Source organism: Protopterus annectens, chromosome 5.part1, assembly GCF_019279795.1.
Source record: "Protopterus annectens isolate FY-2018-M chromosome 5.part1, PAN1.0, whole genome shotgun sequence".
Taxonomy (NCBI): domain Eukaryota; kingdom Metazoa; phylum Chordata; order Ceratodontiformes; family Protopteridae; genus Protopterus; species Protopterus annectens.
In genome coordinates, this window is record NC_056736.1 from 60,838,500 (window position 1) to 60,862,922 (window position 24,423).

Genomic DNA, 24,423 nt, shown 5'->3' on the forward strand with positions numbered 1-24,423 from the left:
ACATGTGAAACTGACAATTTAATGCTCTCATAGCCAGAGTTGCTGAGGTGTATATTTTCTTTCCCATCTATCTAGGGCTCTGGAATCCCTTTCAGAGGGCACAGGATTTTTAGCCATAGAAGCTTTAGCTCCCTTAGGACCCTGGGAAATTGTTTCTGGGTCAGCCACAGGGCTTTTATAAAGGAATTTGTGTGAGTCAGGTACTCTGTAGTATCTGTCTGGTTTGGCTGGAGCAGGAGGTAGAGAGTCTGGATTTAAACTAGACTCCAAGTAAACATCATCCACAATATCTAAAACTGGAGGGATAGCAAGAGGTCTGTGCTGGGGTAGTAAAAGGAACTCTCAGAGCCTTTTCTTAGAATCAGAGTAGTCCTGGCCTTCCCAGTGGCAATGTTCCCTCATAGTATGTAAAGTTTCCCCAAAGGAGTAGTCTTCAGGGGGAGATGCTGAGGGAATACAGTCTTCAGCATCAGAGTCTTCATAAGGTGGAAAAGTGTAATCCTGTTCCTCAGAAGAATCTGAGGAAATTGAAACCTGGTCTGAGGAAGCATAATCCTCCTCTTGTCTTGGTCTTTTATCAGGAGGGGGATGGGAACCCCTGATTAGGGTAATCAAGTCTTCAGCCATCTTAAGCATCTGTTTCTTAGGCATGGGGCCTTGAACTGTAGACTGATGTGCAGTCTTCTTAGGTTTTAAAGGAGTTTTAAGCTTAGCATAAGATTTAATGGTGAGTGTATTCAGTCTGAAGACACCTTCTGCAACCGAAGGTGTTTCCACTGCACCGGGGTCTACTTCTGCTCCAGTGTCGGAAGATGGCTGCGTCCGCCTAGTAGGCTCCGCTTGGGAATCCGCAGTTGTCTGGGGTTCCAGTTCTGCTGTAGTCAGGGGCTGCGTAGGCACCTCACTGAAAACTGGAGAACTGGTGACAGGCCCAGCAGAGGCCTCGGAGTCTGGCTTGTTCCTAGGCTTCCTGTCCTTATCCTTGCGTTTTTTATGTATGCCGGTCGTCGGCTGCTCCAACGGCATGATATAAATAAATTTCCTACCAAAGTAATGCCGTGCGAAGTCAAAACAGCATTTGATAGTTCGTTTATTAAACCTAGCACAAAACCGACAACCTGTGAAGTTGTGGTCTGGGCCTAGGCAAGGAATACAACAGGAATGGAAGTCCTTATGAGGTATTTACTTCCCACAAGAAATGCAATTGTTAACTTTTTCTGACATCGGACTGAGGCAAGAAAATGTTCCCCAACGGGGTACTTAGCTTTATTGAAGACTTTGGACTAAAATTCGAATCGAAAATCTCAGGTGTCGGCCGATCTGCACTTGCGAACTGCTTCTGCTTCGGGCACCGCGCGGCAAGAAAGACTGAAGAAAATGGCTTTGGATGCCTCTTATATACCCCTGGCGCACTGACGTCAGGGAAGAAGCGACAGCAACGGATGCCGGACCAAGACTTTGGAATTCAGGACGACTGCGGGACCGCCTGATGGCACGATAACCCAAGTGTGATGACTGCAGCAGGGTAACACGATGAACATCTTCGTATTACGCCCTTCACACCAACATGGCAGGAAAGCAATGATCACAAGGCTGTACAGTACCAATGCTAAAAGGGTTTATATTCATATAAAATCTTTACTTTAAGCAAAAAATAGGACCACACAGCCAATACGCACAAGCAAAGATTAAATGGAAATGGAATGAAATGAAATTATTTCGAGTCTTTGTACCTGATCTTTCATGACTAGAAATAGAATCAGTTCTGGGCTATGGAATTATGATAGCAAGAAACTAGCAGCGCATGACCAGAGAACATATGCCGCTTTCAAATATTATACATAATTTTATCTATTTTCACAATTTAAACTTAAGTCTGATGCTCTGGCTTAGTCAAATTTACTTTTGTTCATCAATTCCTAAGAGAACACCTTCAGCATTAGCTTTTTCAATACATTGTTGACAAGCTGCAACATTGGAAAGTGTCAGACCAATCACATCAAGCATGTGCAATTTGCAAAAAAACAAAACAAAAAAAAAGGTAATTTCAAACTCATGATAAAGAGACTAATATTTCTGGTTCTGCACCTTATTTTTGACAGGCAATTAAATTCCACTCCTGTGCAACTTGTATGACCGTCAGTCATCTGCATACGCAGCATTCTGGGAGCAGCTTGAGATTCTTCATTATCCTTTGGAGCAGCAACATTGCGAATCTTTTGAATCTGCAGAACACAGGGCCCCTCAAGCTTTTAAAAAAAACAAACAAAATGTGAATGGCATTTGAAAACCTTCTAAGCTGTCTTGCAACAGATAAAAGACCATTCCCTTTGTAAAACCATCTCAAATGACAAGACACTGGCATTTTCCAGTTTCAGATTTTAAAAGAAGAAAGCATCGTATTTGCTCTACCTTATTTATTCAAGCTCCCTGTATTTTCACTGATACACAACTTGGTTTACTTTAACATATGTATTGTAAATGCCAACATCTTTCTGTCACAAGTGACCTCTAGACATCTAGACAGTTCAGAAAATGCTTCAGCAGTCACGTGAATGTATGCAAGAAAAATGTATGCTGTTCATTGGGAAAAAAAAGTACGAGCAAAATGCTAGGATTGTGACCATCAAGAAACTAAAGGTAAAAAAAGAAATCTTATAAGCAGTTCAAAATGCAACCTAAAGGAATAAACCTAACAGCCAATGTGGGTTTTTTTGCAGGCCACGAGTCCAAAAACACAGTGAAACTGTAAGTGGCAGAGTATGCAAGAAAGTGAGAATCATAGCATCTTCTGTTCTTTATCCCACATGCACAATGTCAGCAACTACAGATGTAGTCCAATGTTTGGAGGTGAAAAGTGATGCACAGTATGAACAATGTGACAAAACAGCTAAGCAGTGCTCTGGGGTTAAGTGCTGCATCACTTAGAGTACTTTTACTTTTATAACAACCCAATGTTCTTCAAAGCTTGCCAATAGGATGCCACAACAGACTTCAATTTTTTTTTTGGCAGACACAATCACAAAAAACGTAAAAAGGATAAATAAATTTTGGAGTGCCACCATAATTCATCCTTTCTAAAGGATATGAAATGAAATTTTAGGCCTTTGAATGGACCTGAACCCAAGGCCTCCAAGAGTCCACATTGTCATTCCTTCTACATAAGACCCCTTAGAATGCTTAAGGTCAACTTATACATAGGTGTTTACTAGGCTAATGGCCACAAGGGCCTTTTTAAGCCCAGCCATGCATCCCGAGTCTTTGATAAGTTCAAACACCCTTGATAAGTGTAAACATGGGCCTGGGAGATGAACTATTTACAGGTTACCTGTCTGCATTAGAGACACAGATGCCAAACCGGGGATGAATTTCCGGATTCCCATCCAATTGTCCAAGCTGCACTTGAATTGGGTTAGGGAGGAACTCTGCTTCACATGGATGGGGAGTCTGTTCCATAGACGGGGTAGTTTCTGGGATACATACCTATCTCTCCAGCAGGTCCTAGTTACATCACAGGCAAGGTTTAAGTGTTTAGAGCAGGTAATTCTGGTACTGTTTGTTTTGCAGGAGGTCCATCAGAGTGGGGTCTGGCAATGCCCTGTATGCCAGGCACAGATCTGTCCTCAAAAGCCTGTAGGAGACAGAATACAGGGATAGGGTCTTGAGGCGGTCAGCATAGGACATATTACTTACACCCTGTATTCTTTTAGTGAGGAACCTCTGTGGACGTTCCAGTTGTTAGATATGCCTGGTTAGGTACATACCAAAGGGGGCAATGCACTCAATGACAGGTCTGATGAATGCTGAATACAGTGGAACAATGACTTCCTTGGACTTAGATGCCATACCATTGTTTATAAGTTGTGCAACATAGAATGATTTCCTCACCACTGTAGACACAAGATGATCAAAGGCTAGATTGCTATCTATGTGTGTCCCCAAGTCCCTGACTACTGGGTCAATTCTAAGGGGTGTGTTGTCAAAATGATAGTTACCAAGGATGGATGACTTCCCATAGGATACTATTATGCATTTCTTGGCATTTAGTTTTAGTCCATGGGCTCTGACACACCAGTTGTTTGTCTGTGTCAGCCCCTCCTGTAGAAAATTTTTGTGTCAGTATGCGATTCAATGACAGCACCTAATTTAAAATCATCTGCAAATTTAGTCAGCCAGAGACCACTGACATTGGCCTTGACTTCTGAGAAGTAAATGCCAAAAAGGAGCAGTCCAAGGACTGATCCCTGAGGGACTCCACTTGTGACTGGCCTCTTTGTAGAGGTGGACTCCCCAATTCTAACTTCATGGGTCCTGTGAGTCAGCTGGCTATCCGCCGGGTGGCATACAGGTTTGTACCTAACCTCCTGAGTTTGTCAACAATGCCCGAGTGGGGTACTGTATCAAATGCATTGGCCAGGTCAAGGTAGGCAATGTGAACGATTTTGCCCTCATCCATTGCTTTGGGAAGTTCACCAGGTTGAGAAGGTATGATCTGCCCTTGACGAAACCAAACTGGGTTGGGTCCAATGTCTGGAGGTTTACTATATCTCTATTGATCACCTCTGTGATAATTCTTTCCATAGCTTTACATATAAGACTAGTGAGACTTATGGGTCTACAGTTCCCAGGGTCTGTAGATGGCCTAACTTTGTACAGAGAGATGAATGTTGCTTTTCTCCATTCATGAGGCACGAAGCCTGTTTGGAGGCTACAGTTAAAAAGTAATTCCAGAGGCCCTCATAGGTCATGTTTCATGTTATTTAGAAGCCATCTTGGGATATTGCCTGGGCCCAATGATGCAGTGTTCTTGGTCTTAGAGGCAGCATTAAGGACCTGTTGCCTATTGACAATAGGGGGAGTTGTATTTTATCATATTTCCTGAGGGAAGGCTGAGGGGGACAGAGGAGTAAAGTTCGAGCTGAATTTATCAGCCCGGAGGATTGCTATATCTTCTGGTTCCATACAGGTAGCTCCATTTACAATGAGCTCTGCACACAATTGTGCATTGCCTTTGAGGTTGCGGACATAGCTAAAAAATGCTTTGTGGTTGTCCTTGGCCTGGGAGGCCAAACTTACCTCAAATTTGGCTTTGGCAAGACTTTATTTGTCCTCTGAGTTGTTTGTTTAGTTTGATTAGAGTGCTTTTATCCTGCTGGGTGCTGCACCTCCTAATTTTTTCCATGATTTTGTCTTCCTCCTGTTGCACATCCAATTGATTTTGTGATTCCACCAGGGTGGCTTGTTTTCTGAGTTAGTTCTGTACTCCTTCCTAGTTGGTACAGCTGCCTCTATGCAGCTATTTACATGCTTGTATGGAGTTTCTGTGAACAGTTCTGCATACACAGAAGTGTTCTCAGGGTTTATAGGATCTTGAAATTTTGCCAGGTTCTCATTTAGTAGCAGGAGGTTAGCTTTGGAATAGTTCCTGAATATTCCTGGTTTAGATGGGGGTCCAGGTTTTACTTTTACTTCAAAGGAGACCATTTTGTGGTCTGACCTTACCAAGGAGGGCATTACAGCAGGGGATGTGCAGCACTCTCCCATATTAGTGAGAACCAGATCCAGTATGGTTGCACACCTGGTTGATCTACTGACTACCTGGTCCAGGGAGTTTGTGTTTAAAAAATCCAGGAATCTCTGTGCATGTACGTTTGCCGTCGTATAGAATCATAAACACATCAATTCAGTATAAAGCACCTGCAACATTATTTCCTAACTTCTACATTCTGATTGTTAAACAATGCCTTAGCAAGGCTTTCTACTTTATTTGAGTGAGTGTGTGTGTAATGAGGATTTCATCTTTATCCCCTTGACCCACTGCAGTACTATTTGGAAGTAGTATATTACAGTGCAATGCCTACTTTTTATGACAGAATTATGCAGACCAACAGTTCTCATGAATCAGTGTAGATAATGGTTTCTTTGTGCTTTGATCATTTGTTTAATCTATAAAATACAGCCCGAATTTTTGTCGGTACAAGGCAATGCGTTCATCATGAAACATGTACTGTACTTCTGCATAGAACTGCTGTAACTCATTTCAGAAGAGTGAAACTGTTGCATGCAATGAGAGAGGCATCCAAAACTGCATAATCAAGATTCTTCACTCTGCAGCAATGAAGTAAGAAGTCGCACTTCACTTCTGCTTGTAAAATCCTGTTTGAATTCTTCCAAGGAATCTAAACGTCAGTTGTATCAGGCCTGCAGCCCTAAATAGTTCTGTCCTGCTGATCCTTTCATATGGAACAGAAAATACACATTTCTCATTCTCAGCTAACTAAAATACACAGACTTCTCTATAACCCAGAAATTTGCGCAGTCCTTAAGTTAATACAGCACTACTCCCACAATACAACTTCACACTCTTGAGAAAAATCACTAATCACTACTACCAAATCAACCAATTATGCAAGTGACTTTCTATATTCAGTGTTGTTAAACTATGGAACCACATTCCACTACCACTGAAATCCATTCAGAATACAAATTCAAATTAAACAAAACTAAAACTTCACCTATCAAATTAATTGATCTGCTCCTGTATATCTCTAGGAGAAATATCATTATCTTTAGCTTGCCATAACAAACCATTTCTCTTAATTCAAACTACTATGCCCACAGCCAGTCCTCACAAATATCTGAATAGATTTACTAACATCTCCTAGTGATATACACAGTTTTGTGACACTGCTTACCACCCCACCTCTATACATATATTATACTATTTTTAAACACTTTTTGTTCTATGTTAAATAGGTTTAAAACAGCGTAAAAATAAGTTTAATGATATTATATTTTTATCCGCTTTCTCGCTTAATAAGCTGCTTATTATAGCAAACACATCATGAAGCAAGCATTAAAAAGCAGTTGCAGATAGGAAGTTATGTTTTCAACGGAGAAAGCAAGATCTCCATTGCATTTATTTTTATCAGTTTTAAAAAGTTAAACAAGCATTGAGACAGTTTTAAAATAAGCAACGGACATCTCCGCTGTTTATAAATTAATAAAAGCTTAAATGTTAAAAAAAAGTTTAACATACAAACAGTAAATCTCAGCTGCTGTTCTTCTTTTTCCTCATGCGCGCTCATGCAGCTGCCGAGGCTGCAGAACATCAGAAGGTACATCAGACAGGCATTATAGGCAGACAAAGAGTAAATAAGTATTTTTTTCATTATTTAAGAAAATCGTAGTTTCTTAAATAATATAACACTTCTATATGATTTTAATATTGTATTTGGTAATGCTTTTTTTTGCTTACTTTCTTTTCGGGGCTTGACCAAACCAACCCAACGCCAACGTGGGTAAATGCATTACCCACCACACCATGAGTTATTGCTATAATATAAACCTCATCCTTATGTAGCCATATATATAATTCTCTCTGAACCTGTTTTATACTCCACCTCTTAACAACAACATTTTCTGCCCTATGTAGTTCATTCCCTCACCTCCATTTCTATTATCTGACAAGCTCACTAATATACTTCATCAAATGTTCAATATTTAACATCTACTAATGCACAGGCTCCATCTTTTATACAGTAATAGTTGCCCTGATTTTCATATGAATGTAATCTAACAAGTTCACATACATTTGCTAATTAATGTATACAAGTGACCATTTAAAAAGGTTTGCAATTCTAACTACACTCACTAGCAACCATTTACATATGCTACATGATACAGATTTATTTTCTGATAATGGATGGGTAGTATCTGGTAACTGCTTAGCAATATTTAACACCATCACTCCATAGGGCATCCTATCTTTGAAACTAATGTGTGAAAGTTGTATATAAAATGTATCCAATTATCTGTTGCATTTTTACTTTATACATCACTATATGTATCAAAGATTACTAGATAGCAATTCAATAAGTCATATGAAAAAATATAAATGAACTGTGTCTCAATATAACTTACTATATTTCATGCCCTAGCTAAAAAAGGTCCAGCTGGATCAGTCCGCATGCATAAGCATGCAACCATGCACACACAAACACGCACACACGAAAAAATGTTTGCTGTACTTGGATGCAATATAATAATGCAGTGGATTGGCAGTATCAAGCAAATGCCTACCAGTATATTGAAGGGGCACCATCACTCTAGGTGCTACATTCATAGGGTGTGAATAAATATCATGCTACCCTTGCTAAAAGTTTGTAAATGATGTATATTAAAGTATACACCGGATTATCTACTGCACTGTTATACAACATACAATAGTGCATTGTAAGTATTAGACACTACATTTTATTATTTTAATAACGTTCACAAGGTACACACATATTGGAGGTGTTGGATGTAGAGTCAATACTGAAAACCTGGACCTGCTGCCGAGAGGGTTGTGGTGAAAACAATTTCACAAATTATAAAACCAACTTCTGAAGTAAGGCAGGAGTTTGTCCAAAGTCCAGTGCTCTTCACTGTGTATCAGAACTACCTGATGAAAAAACATGATCAGCATCTCTGATGATGACACAAAGCTAGGTGCAGTAATGAAGGCGGTGCAAATCTAAGAAAATAATTTAAAAAAGATGACCACATGATCAGAAGAGCAATAGTTCAGGTTCAATGTGAGCAAATGTAAGGTTATGCACCTGGGACGGAAAAGCCCTGCTAAGAAGTGATGGTAAAAAAAATCAAGAAATGGATCTAAGGGTTGGTAACCACACCTAGATGGATTACTAGGAGCAGAGTGGTAGGGACACAATGGCAGCAGCAGGAATTACAATTCTGAAGTGTATAATCAGGGAATAAACTTCAGAAGAATACAGCTAATGGTATCACTCTAGAGGCCCCCCAATGGAATACATGCACAGTAACTGTGTGCAGCTCTAGAGACCATACAAGAAATGAACATGAATCTGCTGGAAGAAGTCCATAAGAAAACCTCAAGAAGGGTGCGTGAGAAATGGAAGGGAATGGATATAATCAAGAGTTCTAATGCCACTCGTTTCTATCACTTCAGATCAGCATAACAGAAAATGGAATCATGATACTGTTGAATAAGATCATTTCAGAAAGACGTGAAGGAGTCCATCCTGATCAGTAAGCACAGAGTGGGGAGTAGTAGATATGGGCAGCAGAACACAGGAACAAACCACTCCCTGGATCTCTGAACATGTTTCTTCAAAGAGAAGGTTACAGAAAGTACAGTTTTGTACCTACCATAAATGTAGATGTTCGAGTGCTAATACAGCTGCAGTCATAACAGATGGGTTCTCCTGCCGTCAGGCGGGTCCTCGGTCGGCCGAATTCCAAAGTCTAGGTCCGGCGTCGGTTGTCGTCGCTTCTTCCCTGATGTCAGTGTGACAGGGGTATAAAGGAACCAGCCGACGCCATTTTCTTCAGTTTTTCTTGCCCCAGATGTCAGGTACCCCCAGAAGGAAGGCAATACATAAATTTGTGTGATAATGCAGTGCAATATAATCAAAATACAGTAGTTGCAAGCAAATACATCATAAATGAAAACCCCAATCAGGTTGTATGAGGATGTGTTAGCCTATAGGCCTGTCCCAACAGGGGAAGGAGGGAGGGAAACCTGGACTGCAGCTGTATTAGCACTCGAACATCTACATTTATGGTAGGTACAAAACTGTACTATGTTCATCGTGCATACAGCTGCAGTCATAACAGATGGGTAGAATCCCAAAGCTAAGAAAGGGGTGGTAGGCACTAGGTGGAACTAGGAGGAGCCAAAAAGCCCTGCAAGACTGCAGTGGCAAAGCCTGCTCTAGATTTGGAGTATAATGGTAGGTTGTAGTGCTTGGAGAAGGTATGCACAGAACTCCAAGTGGCTGCTTCCAAAATATCCTTGGTAGGAACTCCTCTGAGGAAGGCTGCAGAGGTGGCTGTGGCCCTGGTGGAATAAGTTCTAATGCCTGTAGGAACAGTTTTGCCATGAAAGGAATAGCAAAAGCGTATGCAGTGGGCTATCCATTTTGAGATTGTCTGTTTGGAAATTGGCTTCCCTTGAGCTCCTACCGCATAGGCCACAAAGAGCTGTTCTGATTTTCTGAAAGGCTTTGTTCTGTCCAAATAATAACGCAGTTGTCTGTGGATGTCCAAGGAATGTAGTAATCTCCCCTTTGTTTTGAGGATTAGGATAAAAAGTAGGTAAATGTATGGCCTGATTTAAAGCTACCCTGGATACCACTTTAGGCATAAAGGACGAGTTGGTTCGTAAGGAAACTCTGTTCTGATGGAAGATGATAAAAGGCTGGACAGCCATGACAGCCTGTAGTTCTGAAACTCTACGAGCTGAGGTGATAGCCAGAAGGAAAGCTGTTTTCCAGGACAAATATTGCAAATCTGATGAGGCAGCTGGCTCAAAGGGAGGCAAGGTCAGTTTTTCCAGAATGAAATTAAGATCCCAAGCAGGTATTGGTTGTTTCCTTGGAGGCCTTAAATTCTTAGCCCCTCTGAGGAACTGTCTTAAGAGAGGGTGAGAGAATAAAGGTGGATCGGTGTTGTATTCTGCAGAAATGGCTGAGGCATGGATTTTGATGAAGGAGAAAGAAAGTCCACTGCCTAGCAGTTCAGCCAAATATTGTAGTATTTGAGGTAAATTCAGTTTTCCAGGATCCTGGCCCTTTTTCTCTTTCCAAACACAAAAACGTTTCCATTTTGCGGAGCAAGCTTTTCTAGCTGATGGCCTTCTGGCCTCCAAAATGACATCCTGCACCTCCTTGGAGAGTGGGGCCTGTTGTGATGCTAAGGAACCTTCCATGCGGCTAGATTGAGTGTTTTTAGCTGGCTGTGAAGAGTTTTGAAACTGTGCTGAGTCAGAAGAAGAGGCATTAGAGGCAGGGTCCATGGCTGGGAATGCGTCAGGCTCCTCAAGAGTGGGTACCAGTATTGCCTTGGCTAGTCCAGAGCAATGAGGATCATCTTTGGTCTGTCTGCTTTGGTCTTTAATAGAACTTTGGGCAGCAGAGGAAGAGGAGGGAAGGCATAAACTGTCATTGATGTCCAACTGAAAGAAAGAGCGTCCACTCTCCAGGCCTTTGGATGGAAGATCCTTGAGCAGAATTTTGTCAATTGATGATTCTTGTGGGAGGCAAAGAGATCTATGTCTGGCCTTCCCCATTCTTGGATTCTTTCTGTAAAAACTTTTGGATGCAATTTCCATTCGTGTGGATCTGTCATATTCCTGCTTAGGTTGTCTGCCAGCGTGTTTTCCTTGCCTGGCAAGTACTGTGCTTGCAGTTCCATTTGTAAGTCCATGGCCATGTTCCAAAGTGACATGGCCAGTCTGCATAGGGGGTAAGAATGTGTTCCTCCCTGTTTGTTTATGTACCACATAATTGTGTGTTGTCCGTTCTTATCAATAGTTGACCTGGTTGTAGAAGGTCCTTGAAATCTATAATAGCATTCATTACTGCTTGCATTTCTTTTTGATTGATGTGAAGGTGCTTTTCTTTTTGGGACCATTTGCCCTGAATGCACCGGTCTGTCATGTGCGCCCCCCAGGCATAGTCTGAGGCGTCTGTTGTGATGACTTGATTTGCTTGAGGCTTGCTGAATGGAAGACCTGTGTTTGTTTGACATGCTTGAGCCCACCACAGAAATTCCTTTTGCAGACATGGAATTAGTGGTATTATTGTTTCCAAACTGTGGCTGTGTTGAGACCATATGTTTTTCAGGTACCATTGTAGTTTCCTCATATGCAGCTTTGCACATGGGATTAGTAAGATGCAAGATGCCATGAATCCCAGAGCCTGCAGGATTTTCCTTGCAGTCAGCCTGGTGCAATTTGCTAGTGTTCTGAAGTATTGAATTAGTTGCCCCTGCTTCTCTGGCATGAGGTAGGCCATCTGGGTGTTTGTGTCCAAATTGGCACCCAGGAAAATTATCTTCTGAGAGGGTATTAGCCTTGATTTCTTTTTGTTGACTGTGTATCCCAGAGAGTTCAATAACATTATTACATAAGCCAGATGTTTCAGAAGAATGTGCTTGCTGTCCACTTGGATCAGGCAGTCGTCCAAATAGGGGTATATTTGTATTCCTTGAAGTCTGCAGTAGGCAATTACTGATGCCAGACATTTTGTGAATACTCTGGGCGCAGTAGATAAGCCAATAGGCAATGCAGAGAATTGATAATGGGTTGAACCTGCAGGAAATCTGAGGTACCTTCTGCAATTTTGTCTGATTGGGACATGCAGGTATGCCTCCTTGAGGTCCAATGTTACCAGCCAACACTCCTTGCCCAGCATGGGAAGAAGTTGCTGTAGAGTGAGCATCTTGAATTTTGGTACGAGTAGAAATGTGTTTAGGATGGATAGATCCAAAATAGGTCTCCAATCTTTTCCCTTCCTTGGCACCAGAAATAGCCTGGAATAAAAACCTTGACCTTGTTCGTGCGTAGGTACCTCTTGAATAGCTTTCATGTTTATGAGATCTGAAATTTGCCTTTGTGCCTCTGCCCTTTGATTGTGTGGCAGGTTTGGCATGCCTCTCATTTTTGGAAGGGTGTGAAAATGGAACTTGTAGCCTCTGTTTATAATGTCCAGTATCCATTTGTCCTTTGTGGCAACATGCCAATTTTTTGAGAATAATGTCAGCTTTCCTCCTAAGGGGGCTGCCATTTGAGACCTGGTTGGCATGCAAAGGGGAAAGTCATTGGGTTTGCTTTCTGAAAGATTGCGAGTTGTCCTCACCACCTCTTTGTGTAGGAGCTTGCCATTGTCTGCCTCTATACGATCCTTGGGATTGTCCTCTGCCCCTCGGGTGTCTGTATCTGCCTCTTTGGGGTCTGTCTGTGGCAGGAAAGGACCAGTTTTTGGAAGGCCAATTTCTACTAAAACGTGGGGGTTGAACCTGTAGAAATTCTTTCACAGTTTGCATTGATTTAGCCTTTTCCTCCATTTTCCTTAATACTTCCTCAGCATTAGCACCAAATAGTACATCCTTTTGAAGAGGGGCGTCTAGCAATTTAGCTTTGACATGATCAGGCAAGGCTTGTTCCTTAAGCCAGGCATGCCTACATATGACTGATCCTGTAACAGCAGCTCTACATGAGGCCTCTAGAGCATCAAAACCACATTGTAAGGTATGCTTACCCACTTGTTCTGCACTATGCATCAAATCCTGCAACTCCTTCAAGTCTGGCTGTTCAGGTTGTGACATTTTACTTTTCAATTGTGATAACAAAAACTGCTGGTATTTTAGCATAAGAAACTGACAGTTTAAGGCCCTCATGGATAAGGTAGCCGAGGTATATACCTTTTTTCCCCACCTTTCTAAGGATCTGGAATCTCTCTCAGAAGGCAACAGATTTTTGGCAATGGAGGCCTTGATTCCCCTGGGGTCCTGTGAGATGGTTTCTGGGTCAGCAGCATGGCTTTTGTATAGAAATTGGTGTGAGTCAGGAACCCTGTAGTACCTGTCAGGCTTAACTGGAGCTGGAGGTAGAGAGTCCGGGTTAAGGCAGGCCTCCGAGTAAACATCATCTAGGATGTCCAAGACAGGAGGTATAGCCAGAGGCCTGTGCTGGGGTAACAAGAGAAATTCCCTGAGCCTTTTCTTGGAATCTGAATAATCCTGGCCTTCCCAGTGGAAGTGTTCCCTTAAGGTATGCAAAGTTTCCCCAAATGAGTAATCCTCAGGGGGGGATACAGAAGGGATGGACTCCTCCGCATCAGAGTCTTCAAAAGGGGAGTAAGAATGTTCCTGATCAGAGTGCTCTGAAATAATGGAGCCCTGATCAGACGAGGGGGAATCTTCCTCCACTCTGGGCCTTTTGTCCGGTGGGGGCTGAGAACCTCTGATTAGAGTAATTAAATCCTCAGCCATTTTAAGCATCTGTTTCTTAGGCATGGGGCCTGGAGATGGGCCCTGTGTAGCTGGTCTCTTAGAGTGCATGGTTGCTTTAGACTTTGTGAAAGCCTTGATGGAGAAAGAAGAGGAAGGTCTAAAGACACCTTGAGTGGAGGAGGACCTGTTCACATTCTGAGTTTCAACGCCAAGAATGGCTTCGTTATCTATAGTCGGGGTGTGGGCCGAGGAGCCTGCAACCTCGGGCAAAGGAGACACCGTCAAAGATGTGTCGTCGGTAATCAGGGGCTGTGTAGGCGCCTCGCTGAGAACTGGACCACGTGCAGTCGGCTTTGGCGTGGTGTCGGTCCTTGTCTTTGCGTTTTTTAGACAAAACCGGAGTTGGAGTATCCGACGACATAGTATAGTTAAATGCTTTCCCAAAATAATGCTGGGCGAACTCCGCCCGACACTTAATAGTGCGTTTGTTGAATGTAGCACAAAAGCGACAGACCGAGACGTCGTGGTCTGGGCCTAAACAAGGTATACAGAGGGAATGGAAATCCTTATGTGGTATTTGCTTCCCACAAGAAATACAATTATTAACTTTGTCTGACATCGGTCTGAGGCAAGAAAAGATTCCCAACGGGTACTTAGCTTTAAGAAGACTTCGGTTTCCAAATTTTGTAATCTCAGGAGCTGGCCGACCGGCACTTGCGAACTGCTTCTGCTTCGGGCACCACGCAGCAAGAAAGACTGAAGAAAATGGCGTCGGCTGGTTCCTTTATACCCCTGTAGCACTGACGTCAGGGAAGAAGCGACGACAACCGACGCCGGACCTAGACTTTGGAATTCGCCCGACCGAGGACCTGCCTGACGGCAGAAGAACCCATCTGTTATGACTGCAGCTGTATGCACGATGAACATCCCCGGAATACACTGCCACATATGGTGATTAGACAGGGAAGCCAGACAGGCATTCAAGACAACAGGGGACAGGTGATTAAAAGGGAAGGGGGAAGGTAGGGATAAAGGGAGGCAAAATATTAAATGTACTTAAGGGCACACTGCATAGTCTTAATAACCCCTTCTGCCGTGAAAAAGTAAAATGCATAATTAGTCTTGGTCAAAAAGGGTCCATTTCACAGGATCATAGGAAGTTACTATGCCATTGGGCCTGAGGTACAAGTTACTATGCTATTGGGCCTGAGGCCCTTACAAGTCTAGCCAAGAAGTTAGCCCATGTTCCAACAAGTCAGAACCCTATGCCACTGTCCAGCAGAGACACAGATGGAATCCCAGGGATGTATTTTCTGTTCTCCATCCAGTTATCCAGGTTGAGCTTAAAAAGGTTTAATGAGGTACTCTGCTTTACGTGGAGAGGGATTCTATTCTACAAAAAGAGGAGTCTCTGACACACAAATCTGTCCTGCTAATATGCCCTACTGATTTCACACAACAGCCTGAGGCCGCACATGCGAGTTACTCGAGTGGAGCTTGACTTGCGGATATGCAGCAATCCCATCAGGGCAGGGTCTGAGATTGCTTTGTATGCCAGACAGAGGTCACTTCTGAAGGGTCTGTAGGAGAATGAGTAAAGGGACAGGGCTTTTAGCCTATCTGTGTAGGGTAGATGTTTGAGGCCCTGGATTATCCAGGTGAGGAACCTCTGTGGTTTCTCCAGCTGTTGCATGTGCTTTGTGAGGTACATGCTAAAAGAGGCACTGTACTCAATAATGGGTCTTATAAGGAAAGAATATAGGGATGTTATGACCACCTTGTCCATGGATGAGATACCCTTACTAATGAGGTGGGCCATGTAGAAAGCTTTCTGTGCAACGGAGGCACTATAGTGGTCAAAAGTCAGTTTGCTATCAACATGGGTGCCCAAGTCCCTCATGACTGATTGCATGCTTAGTACCTTATTATCAACAACATAATTTGTAGGGACATCAATTTCCCCAAAAGGGATGATGATGCAAGTTTTGGCATTCAGTCTGAGGCCATGTTTCTGGCACCAGTCATTTGTTCAGATGATACCCTCTTGGAGGATGTCCACATCACTAGGGGAATGGATGACACTGCCCAGCTTGTAGTCATCTGCAAACTTGGTCAGCCATAGTTCTCTAGATTTGGCCTGCACCTCTGAAAAGTATATCCCAAACAGGAGAGGCCCCAAAACTGACCCCTGGGGTACATCACGTGTTACGGGTCTACTACTTGAGGTGGCTTCCCCTATTTTGACTACGTGGGTTCTATCAGTGAGCCAGTTTGCTACCTATCTGGTAACATATGGACTGATGCCTAGTTGAGAGAGTTTATCTATTTTACCAGAGTAGGGAATAGTATCGAGAGCTTTGGCCAGGTTAAGGTAGGCAGTTTGCACAGCCTTCCTCTCGTCTATGGCCTTGGTGATTGTCTCAAAGAGACTGACCAAATTTAACAGGCATGACTGCCCCTTGACAATACCAAACTGTGTGGGATCAAGTGTGTGGAAATTGCCAATGCCCTTGTTAATGAGGTCCATGACAATCCACTCCATGGCCTTGTAGCTCAGGCTAGTTAGGCTTATGGCTCTATAATTTCCTGGATTGGTGGGCACTCCATCTTTATGCAAAAGGATGACAGTAGCTGTCCTCCACTGGGCTGGGACGAAGCTGGTACTCAGGATTTGGTTGAATAGGGTGGCTAATGGTGCTCTACGTTCCTGCCTGAGTTCAAGTAGGATGCAGCCTGGGATGTTATCAGGTCCCACGGAGGTTGTATTTTTGCCTTTGACAGGGCAGGGATGACTTGCTCCCTAGAGATAAGGGGAGGGGGGCAGATACTGGGGGATGTCCTGTTTTACTGATGGGGGGACAGAGGAGTGAAGTTTTCACTGAACCTGTCTGCCAGCAGGTTGGCTACATCTACAGCATTTGTGTATGTGGTGTCCTTGACCACCAGTTCTGAGCAGATCTGGGTGCTTCCCTTGAGATTGCAGACATATGTGAAGAAGGCCTTATGACTGTCTTTAGAAGATGTGGCCAGTTTGGACTCAAAGTTTGCTTTGGAGGATTTCACTAGTGCTCTTATTTGCTTGTTCAGGCTAAGGAGAGATTGCTTCCACTTAGGCACCTGCTCCTTCTTGGTCCTGGACAGCAATTCTTTCCTTTTATTACACAGTTTATTTACTGTAGATGTCCACCAGACAGGTTTACTCTTTCTTGAGGAGAATGATTTCATCTTGTCTGGTATTCCTGATTCCACGCAGCTATATAAATGCTCATATAGCAATTTTGGTGTAGGTTTGGACATATGTGCCAGTTCCTATGGGGGGGGGGCTGTAAAGTGTTTATACCTTCCTTCAGCTTTGGAGAAGACCTTTTGTTAGACACTAGCTGGAAGGGGGGGGGGGTTGTAACTGTGAAAGTGACTGCTTTGTGGCTGAATCTTACCAGGGATGAGAGTGTAGGGATGCTGTAGTGGTTACTCATACTGGTTAATACCAATTCCAAGATATTTTCATCTCTTGTGGGGCTGTCAACCAACTAGTCCAAGGCATTTGCAGTGAAGAAATCAAGGAATCTCTGGGCAGTTGTGTTTTGGCATGAATATTTCTTCCAATCTATGGTTGGACAGTTAAAGTCACCCAGGGTCACTGTAAAGGGTTGAATCTTGATAGATTCGAAGAGGTGGAGTGGGCATCTTGAGTCAGAGTTGGAGGCCTACAGCCAGCTACGATTTGAATAGGGGTCTTGTCAATTGTTAACTGCACCTGGAGCGCTTCTTGTGCATCATACTGTTTGACCAGCCTAGAGGTGTATATGTCTTTTATATATATTGCACCCCCACCTTCTTTTGTTTTGATTCCCATGGTTTGGGGTTTGAATGAATGAATGATAAGATTTGTAACCTGGTATGGCAAGGGTGCTCTCCGCAGCTTTGAACCAGATTTATGTGACTACACAAATGTCAGCTTCTTCCAGGGTTAAGAATGCTTGCAATGAGTGCAATTTCATGTTTAGACTCCTAGCATTTAGCAGCATGACCTTTAATTTACATTTTGATGAAATTTTCATGTTGGTAGTATTGACCTCAGGGCATTGCCTAAAAAAGACACTATGGGGGAGGCAAGAGCCTTTGCCAGGAGCCAGAAGCCCAAGAGAGAAAGATGCTTGCCATCCCTGGCAAAGCATCGTGGTTTGTCAATCATGTCATCCCAGGCTGTCAAGTACTGGATCCCCTTGAAATGGCACCAGAAACTAAGCCAATTGTTAAAGTCAATCATTTTCTGTTTGTATTGCGGCATCATTCTTGTTGATGGTAGAATGGTGCTTAAGGCTAGGAACATACCTGCCTGGGACACATACTCGGCGAGCTTGATCATGTTTCTCTTCATACAGTCCAGGGAGGTACTACAAGTAATTCAAGCCAACATGGACTATGACAGAGTCATAACAGTACCTATTGAGAGACTTGAGTGCACTGGTGATATGGTGGATTCTGACACCTGACAAACAACTAATCGTAACTTTCACCTTATCCAGCCTGGTGAGGGGCACATCTGTGTGTCTTACAATGGAGTCTCCTATGACTAATATGCTGGGTTTATGTTTAGGCCTTAGTGGCTGTGAGACACAGGTGTGTGAACTATGTGTGGTGTGGTGGGCAGTGGAGTTTGCATGCGTTTATGCTCAGAGGTCTCTTTTGTTTGGGTATGCTTTTTTGAGGACCTCCGCATATGTTGGGGTGTGTTGTGTAGGTGTGGGTGGTGTTTGAGGTGTGGTGTTCATGTTGCCAACCTTCTCAGTGCCAGATATACTGGTTCATGGGGGAGAGAGCAATGACACTAGCTGCTTGATGTAATTGCATCTCTCACAAATTGTGTTCCTAGGTGGTAGTAGTAGAGGGTTGTCCGTGTACATGAGGCAGTTGCTATGATGCCCATATCAACCAGACTGGCAGAAGAAAATGTAGGAAATTGTATATCCATATTTGTCAGAAACTGAAAGAGCTAAGGGGGTAAAGGGAGGAAGTTCTACGAGTAGTACTACTAGATGATAACACAAGTGCTACTAAGGGAAAATTTGTAGCTGGAATACCTCAAAAAGGGTTAAAACCGTGCAGCAGCAGCTCTGGATGCAGCAAACCTGTATCTAGACTATGCTATTCAATTTTAAGGTTAAGAATACAGTAAAAAAACTCACAAGGAAGCACAGATTACTCACTTATAGTCAAAAGAACAGAACTCACAGTATGAAAAAATACAGTTTAAACAGCAACTAAATGCAGTAAAATGGAGTTAAACAGTAATGAATTGCAGTACATACAAATGAAATATAGACAAATCAGTAGATTGCTTTAAAACAGTAGCTCATTATCACAAGAGTAACAGACAGCACAAATAAATCAGCAACTCGGCACCAGAGTAACACAGAAAATAGAATATTTCACAAGATCAGGTTACTACCTTTCAGAAACACTACCAAGTGACCACAGAGCACTTGTGTTTGTCAGCTCCAAGTACTTTTACTGGCTTGCAGCTCTTAACAATGGTCTGCTGACATAAAAGTTGTGTATTTCCTTGTATCATGACAATCAGACATTTGCCATAATAAAATCATACTGAAATTTGTGCGATTTTTGCAAGGTTCATTTTACATAAAACTGGGAGAATATGTAGCAAACAGAAATGCTTAAACAGGTAAACTACAAAGTTTTCAAGGAAGCAAAATTATTACAAAACAACTGGACTATGCTTAATATATTGTGATATTTGGTTGCTCAGAGAAATAAAATACATACCGGCACAAAACTACATACAAAAATAAAGTCAGATTGTATTTAAAAAATCTTCCACTAATCATTCCTAGAATCAAAGCAATAACTATCTAGTGATTTATTTATTAAATGGGTTTCCCCACGAGTCCCTGATAAACTAAATCAGGAGACATCTCTTGCTTGCTTGCAGAATGTTACTGTAAAACAAGTTTTCAACCATGACAGTACCTTAGGAAATCCATCTTCATCAATGTTGTGAAAGCAGAGTGGTACACACAAGCCTTGAGAGAGTAGAAGGGCTTACCCCTACCACACACAAAAAAAACTATTTTGAGTTATCCCATTACTCTAAATAAAAATAATAGCTTTTAAGGATCTGCAATACTGGAATGTAGATTAAGGTCCACTACTCCACAGCAAAAGCAGTATATATCCTCATGAAATTAAATGTAGAAATAAAAATTAAAAAATGTCTCTTTGCACAAAAGAAAGAAAGAAAGAAAGAAAGAAAGAAAGAAGTTATGCACTTAGTATAATGTCCATCTGTGCTGTCCATTTTCATTTATCCTTGACATATGAGATCGGGTCGAATATCGGAACCAACTCGGCCATTACTATAGCTCGAGCAGGTCAAAAACTCTCGAGCTTCTCCCTTACCACAATCCTACTCTCCCAGTTACCTCACATCAAGTCAGCAGATTAGAACTGTAAAGTCAAAGATAAGAAATCCTTCACAGAAACCATATCTGCTATGCCATGATGATTACAACAGAGGTGTATGTTCCTAGGTATATCTAAGAGAAAACACAGTTCTAAAATAAACTTACATATAGAACACAGGCAGACTGCTGGTGATTTGGATGTTCTCAAGACAAATGCTAAATGCCCTCATTCTTTCTGTACTTAAATTGATAACATAGTACCACTGATTCATTTCAGATTACATCATTTCTTTCTGGTTCCCAGGCTAACAGAAACTCAGAGGTTAATAACCTTTTTGATCTTGCAGCTGGTCAGGAAGCCAGAGCAATAAAAGAAATTATACATGTAAATTTTAGCCATTAACTCTGGCCTCAAAACAATAGGCAGAATGCCTCCCTCTACACATATCTGCTCCGAGATTTGGATCAAAGAATTTCACAATGCTTGACTTATCAGCTTTCTTACAACAGCGTGCACTGTTGTTACATTTTTTCCACTTCAACATCCAATACAGTCTTTGCATATTTAAGAGAACAAGCCTGTGGCTGACATTATTTACAAATGACAGAATTATCTAAAAAATTCTATCTAGCTAGGCTGGCAGCCTTCACCTATCTTCACCCCCCCCCCCGAACTCAAGCTAGTTTTTCAAGCGTCTCTTCAGAAACGTTGCTTGAGAGGGTTAGGTCTTTCTAAGTATACCTTATCCCATTCCCTGTCTTGACAGCCCATCTGCCATGGCACTGCTAATCCCACTGCGGTGCTGCACTGACATAAATAGGTTCATAGGTTGATACTAGGCTATCTGCCCTAGGGCATTTATAAGCCTAGCCAGAGTGTGTTTGGCTTTCGCCACCCTTTTAGATTAGTTGGCTGTACCTCTGTATAGTAGGTCACAGAAGATAGCCCTTTTAAGCTTAGTTTACTGTGCCTCTGTCTAGTAGGGACACAGAAGAGATCCCAGGGTAAACCTACGATCTCCCATCCACTCGTCAAGATTTCTCTTGAAGAGGGTCATTGAGGGGCTCTGCCTAACATGAATTGGGATTTTGTTCCAGAATGAGGGGAGCCTCTGGGATATGAATCCGTCCCTCCAGCATGTCCTATTTATTTCTGTGCTGAGGTTTAAGTCCCTGAAGCGTGTAGCTCTAAGGGATTTGGATTTCCTGAGGTGGAGCATGTCCATTAATTCTGGTTTGGACATGGCTTTATACATCAGGTACAGATCGCCTCTGAGTAGGCAGTAAGCAACTCAGTAAAGCTGGAGTTTCTTTAGCCTAACTGCGTAGGGCATCTGTTTGAGTCCCTTGATCCTCTTGGTGAGATACTTTTGGGGTCTTTCCAGTTGCTGCAGGTGTCGGGTAAGGTACATCCCAAATGGGGCACTGTATTCAATTATGGGCCTGATGAGTGATGAGTAGAGGGGCACAATGACCTCTCGATCTAGATGTGAACCCTTTCGTGATAAGGTGGACTATACAGAAAGTCTTTCTAACCACTTTGGCAATGTGATTGTCAAAGGAGAGATTGCTATCTACTTGGGTCCCCAAATCCCTAATTACTTCTTCCATACCTAATGGATTACCACCTATGTGGTAATTTGTGGGCACTTTGTTTTTCCCAAAGGGGATGACTATGCACTTTTTGGCATTTAGCTTTAGTTCATGGCTCTGGCACCAGATATCCATCTCTGTGAGACCCTTTTGGAGGATGCTTGTGTCAGTCGGCGAGTCGATTATGGCACCCAGTTTGCGGTCATCTGCGAACTTGGTCAGCCATAGTCCTCCCGTGTTAGCCTGTACCTCAGAGAAATATATACCGAACAAGAGAGGTCCCAGGACTGAGCCTTGTGGGACGCCACTTGTAACTGGTTTAAAGTCTGACATGGCACCTGCAATTCTGACCATGTGGGTTCTATCCCTGAGCCAGTTTGTAACCCATCTTGTGACATAGGGGTTTATATTTAAACTGGTGAGCTTATTTATGATGCATGATTTTTGTTGAAGGCTTTTGCGAGGTCCAGGTAGGCTGTGTGGACTACCTTCCCTTCATCTATGGCCTTGGTGACTGTTTCAAAGAAGTCGACCAGGTTCAAGAGGCAAGATCTGCCCTTAACAAAGCCGAATTTGGTAGGATTCAGTGTTTGGAGGTTCCCAATGTCTTTGTTTATGAGTTCCATGATGATACGCTCCATAGCTGTACAGACCAGGCTAGTCAGGCTTATATGGCGATAATTTCCGGGGTCTGTTGTGGCACCACCTTTGTGGAGTGGGACCACTGTTGCTGTATGCCATTCCTTGGGTACATATCCTGTAATAAGGCTGAGATTGAACAGTGACTTTATGTGAGGGTTCAGTTCTTCTTGGAGCTCATGTAAGATGCAGCCCGGGACACCGTCCGGTCCCATTGATGCTGTGTTTTTTTGCTTTGGAGAGGGCAACTCTCACCTGTGCATCTGTGATGTCAGGGAGGCTACACTCTGTTGGGATAGACATTTGCTCTTTTGGGGGGGGAAGGGGGGGAGAAGTTTGCAATGAACCTGTCTGCCAGGATGTTGGCAATGTCTGTGGGTTCAGTGTAATTTTTGTCATTTTGCACTAACTCAGAGCATATTTGGGAGTTGCCACCCAGGTTCCTGACATAACTAAAGAAGGCCTTGTGATTATCTTTAGCATCTTGTGCAATTTTTCTTTCAAAGCTGGCCTTAGATGATTTTATGAGGGATCGTAGTTTCTTGCTAGTACTGATCAGAGATGCCTTCCCTTTTTGGGATTTTGCTCTATCATGTAGTAGCTTCCTCCTTCTGTTGTACAGCTTATTTATGGCTGGGGTCCACCAGACAGGTCTCCTGCCTTTGGAGTGAGTGAGTCTTGGTTTTATTTGGGATTGCACGATCCATGCATTCCTGTAGATATCCATAGAATGCGTTTGCAAAGGATTCTGCGGTTTGGGCTGTATTTTCCACTGGCCCGGGGGCTTTGAAGGATTCCACCTCGGTTTTGAGAAGTGTGAAGTTTGCTTTTGAGAAGTTCTTCACCGTGGTTTCCTTGGATGGGGTTGGGGACGGGATATGGATGTCCAGTGAGATTAATTTATGGTCCGATCTTACCAATGAGGGGTATACCTCTGGTATGGAACATAGAGTCCCCATGTTGGTGATGATCAGGTCCAATATGTTTTCCCCTCTTGTGGGAGTGGTAACCAGTTGTTCCATAGCATTTGAGTTTATAAATTCTAGGAACCGTTGGGCGAGGGTGTTGGGGCTTGAGTAGTGCTCCCAGTCTATGTTTGGGTAGTTGAAGTCACCCAATATGATGGTGTTTGGAGAAACCTTCACATTCTCCAGTGTTCTCAGGAAAGCTGAGTGGGGTTCCTGAGTTTGGGGGGGTGGTCTGTAGCACGCTACAAACTGAAAGGTAGTTTTGCCCACTGTTAGTTGCACATGGATGGTCTCCGATGCTTCGTGCAGTGCCACTAACCTGGAGGTGTGGGTATCTTTGATGAATATGGATACTCCCCCTCCTTTTGTGGTTCGGTCAGAGTTTTGGGGCCGAAAAGCATGGTATGAGGTATAACCTGGTAGTGCTGGGGTGCTCTCGGGAGCCTTGAACCAGGTTTCTGTTACTGCACAGATATCGATATTCTCCATACTGAGGAGAGCCTTGAGTGCGTGCATCTTGAGGTTTAGACTTTTGGCGTTGAGCAGCATTACCCTTAGTTTATTTTTCCTTGTGTTGTCAATGGAGGTGGGTTTGTCTTTTGAGCCTTGCCTAAAAAAGGTACTATGGGGGTGTCAAGAGCCTTAGCCAATATTCAAAAGCCCAGGGGTGACAGGTGCACGCCGTCCCTAGCGAAGCAACGTGGCTTGTCGAGCATGTACTCCCAGGCTGACAGACACTGTATCCCCTTTGAATGACACCAATACTTTAGCCAGTTGTTAAAATTGATCATTTTGTCTTTACACTGTGGCATCATTCTTGGTGAGGGTAAGATGCTACTCAAGGTCAGGGTCATACCGGCCAGGACTACATGATCAGAAAGCTCCTCTATGTCTCTTTTCATGCAGTCCAGGGAGGTACATCTCAGGCCATTCACATCAGCATGGACAATGACGGAGTCGTATCTGTACTTGCTTTGGAGTGACCTGAGTGCTTGTGTTATGTGGCAGATCCTGGCACCCGACAGGCAGCTTACAGT

The 24,423-nt window shown here is 43.0% G+C and overlaps 1 protein-coding gene across 2 annotated transcripts in view; it reads right to left on the bottom strand.

Moving 5' to 3' along the window:
• TDRD3 (tudor domain containing 3) overlaps positions 1 to 24,423 on the bottom strand; it is a 1,563,842-nt gene that overhangs the window by 1,041,445 nt on the left and 497,974 nt on the right. For both annotated transcript variants that reach the window (XM_044072885.1, XM_044072886.1), the window contains exon 4: positions 2,089 to 2,249. In XM_044072885.1, coding sequence (XP_043928820.1) covers positions 2,089 to 2,249 — 161 coding nt within the window. The remainder of the gene's footprint in view (positions 1 to 2,088; positions 2,250 to 24,423) is intronic.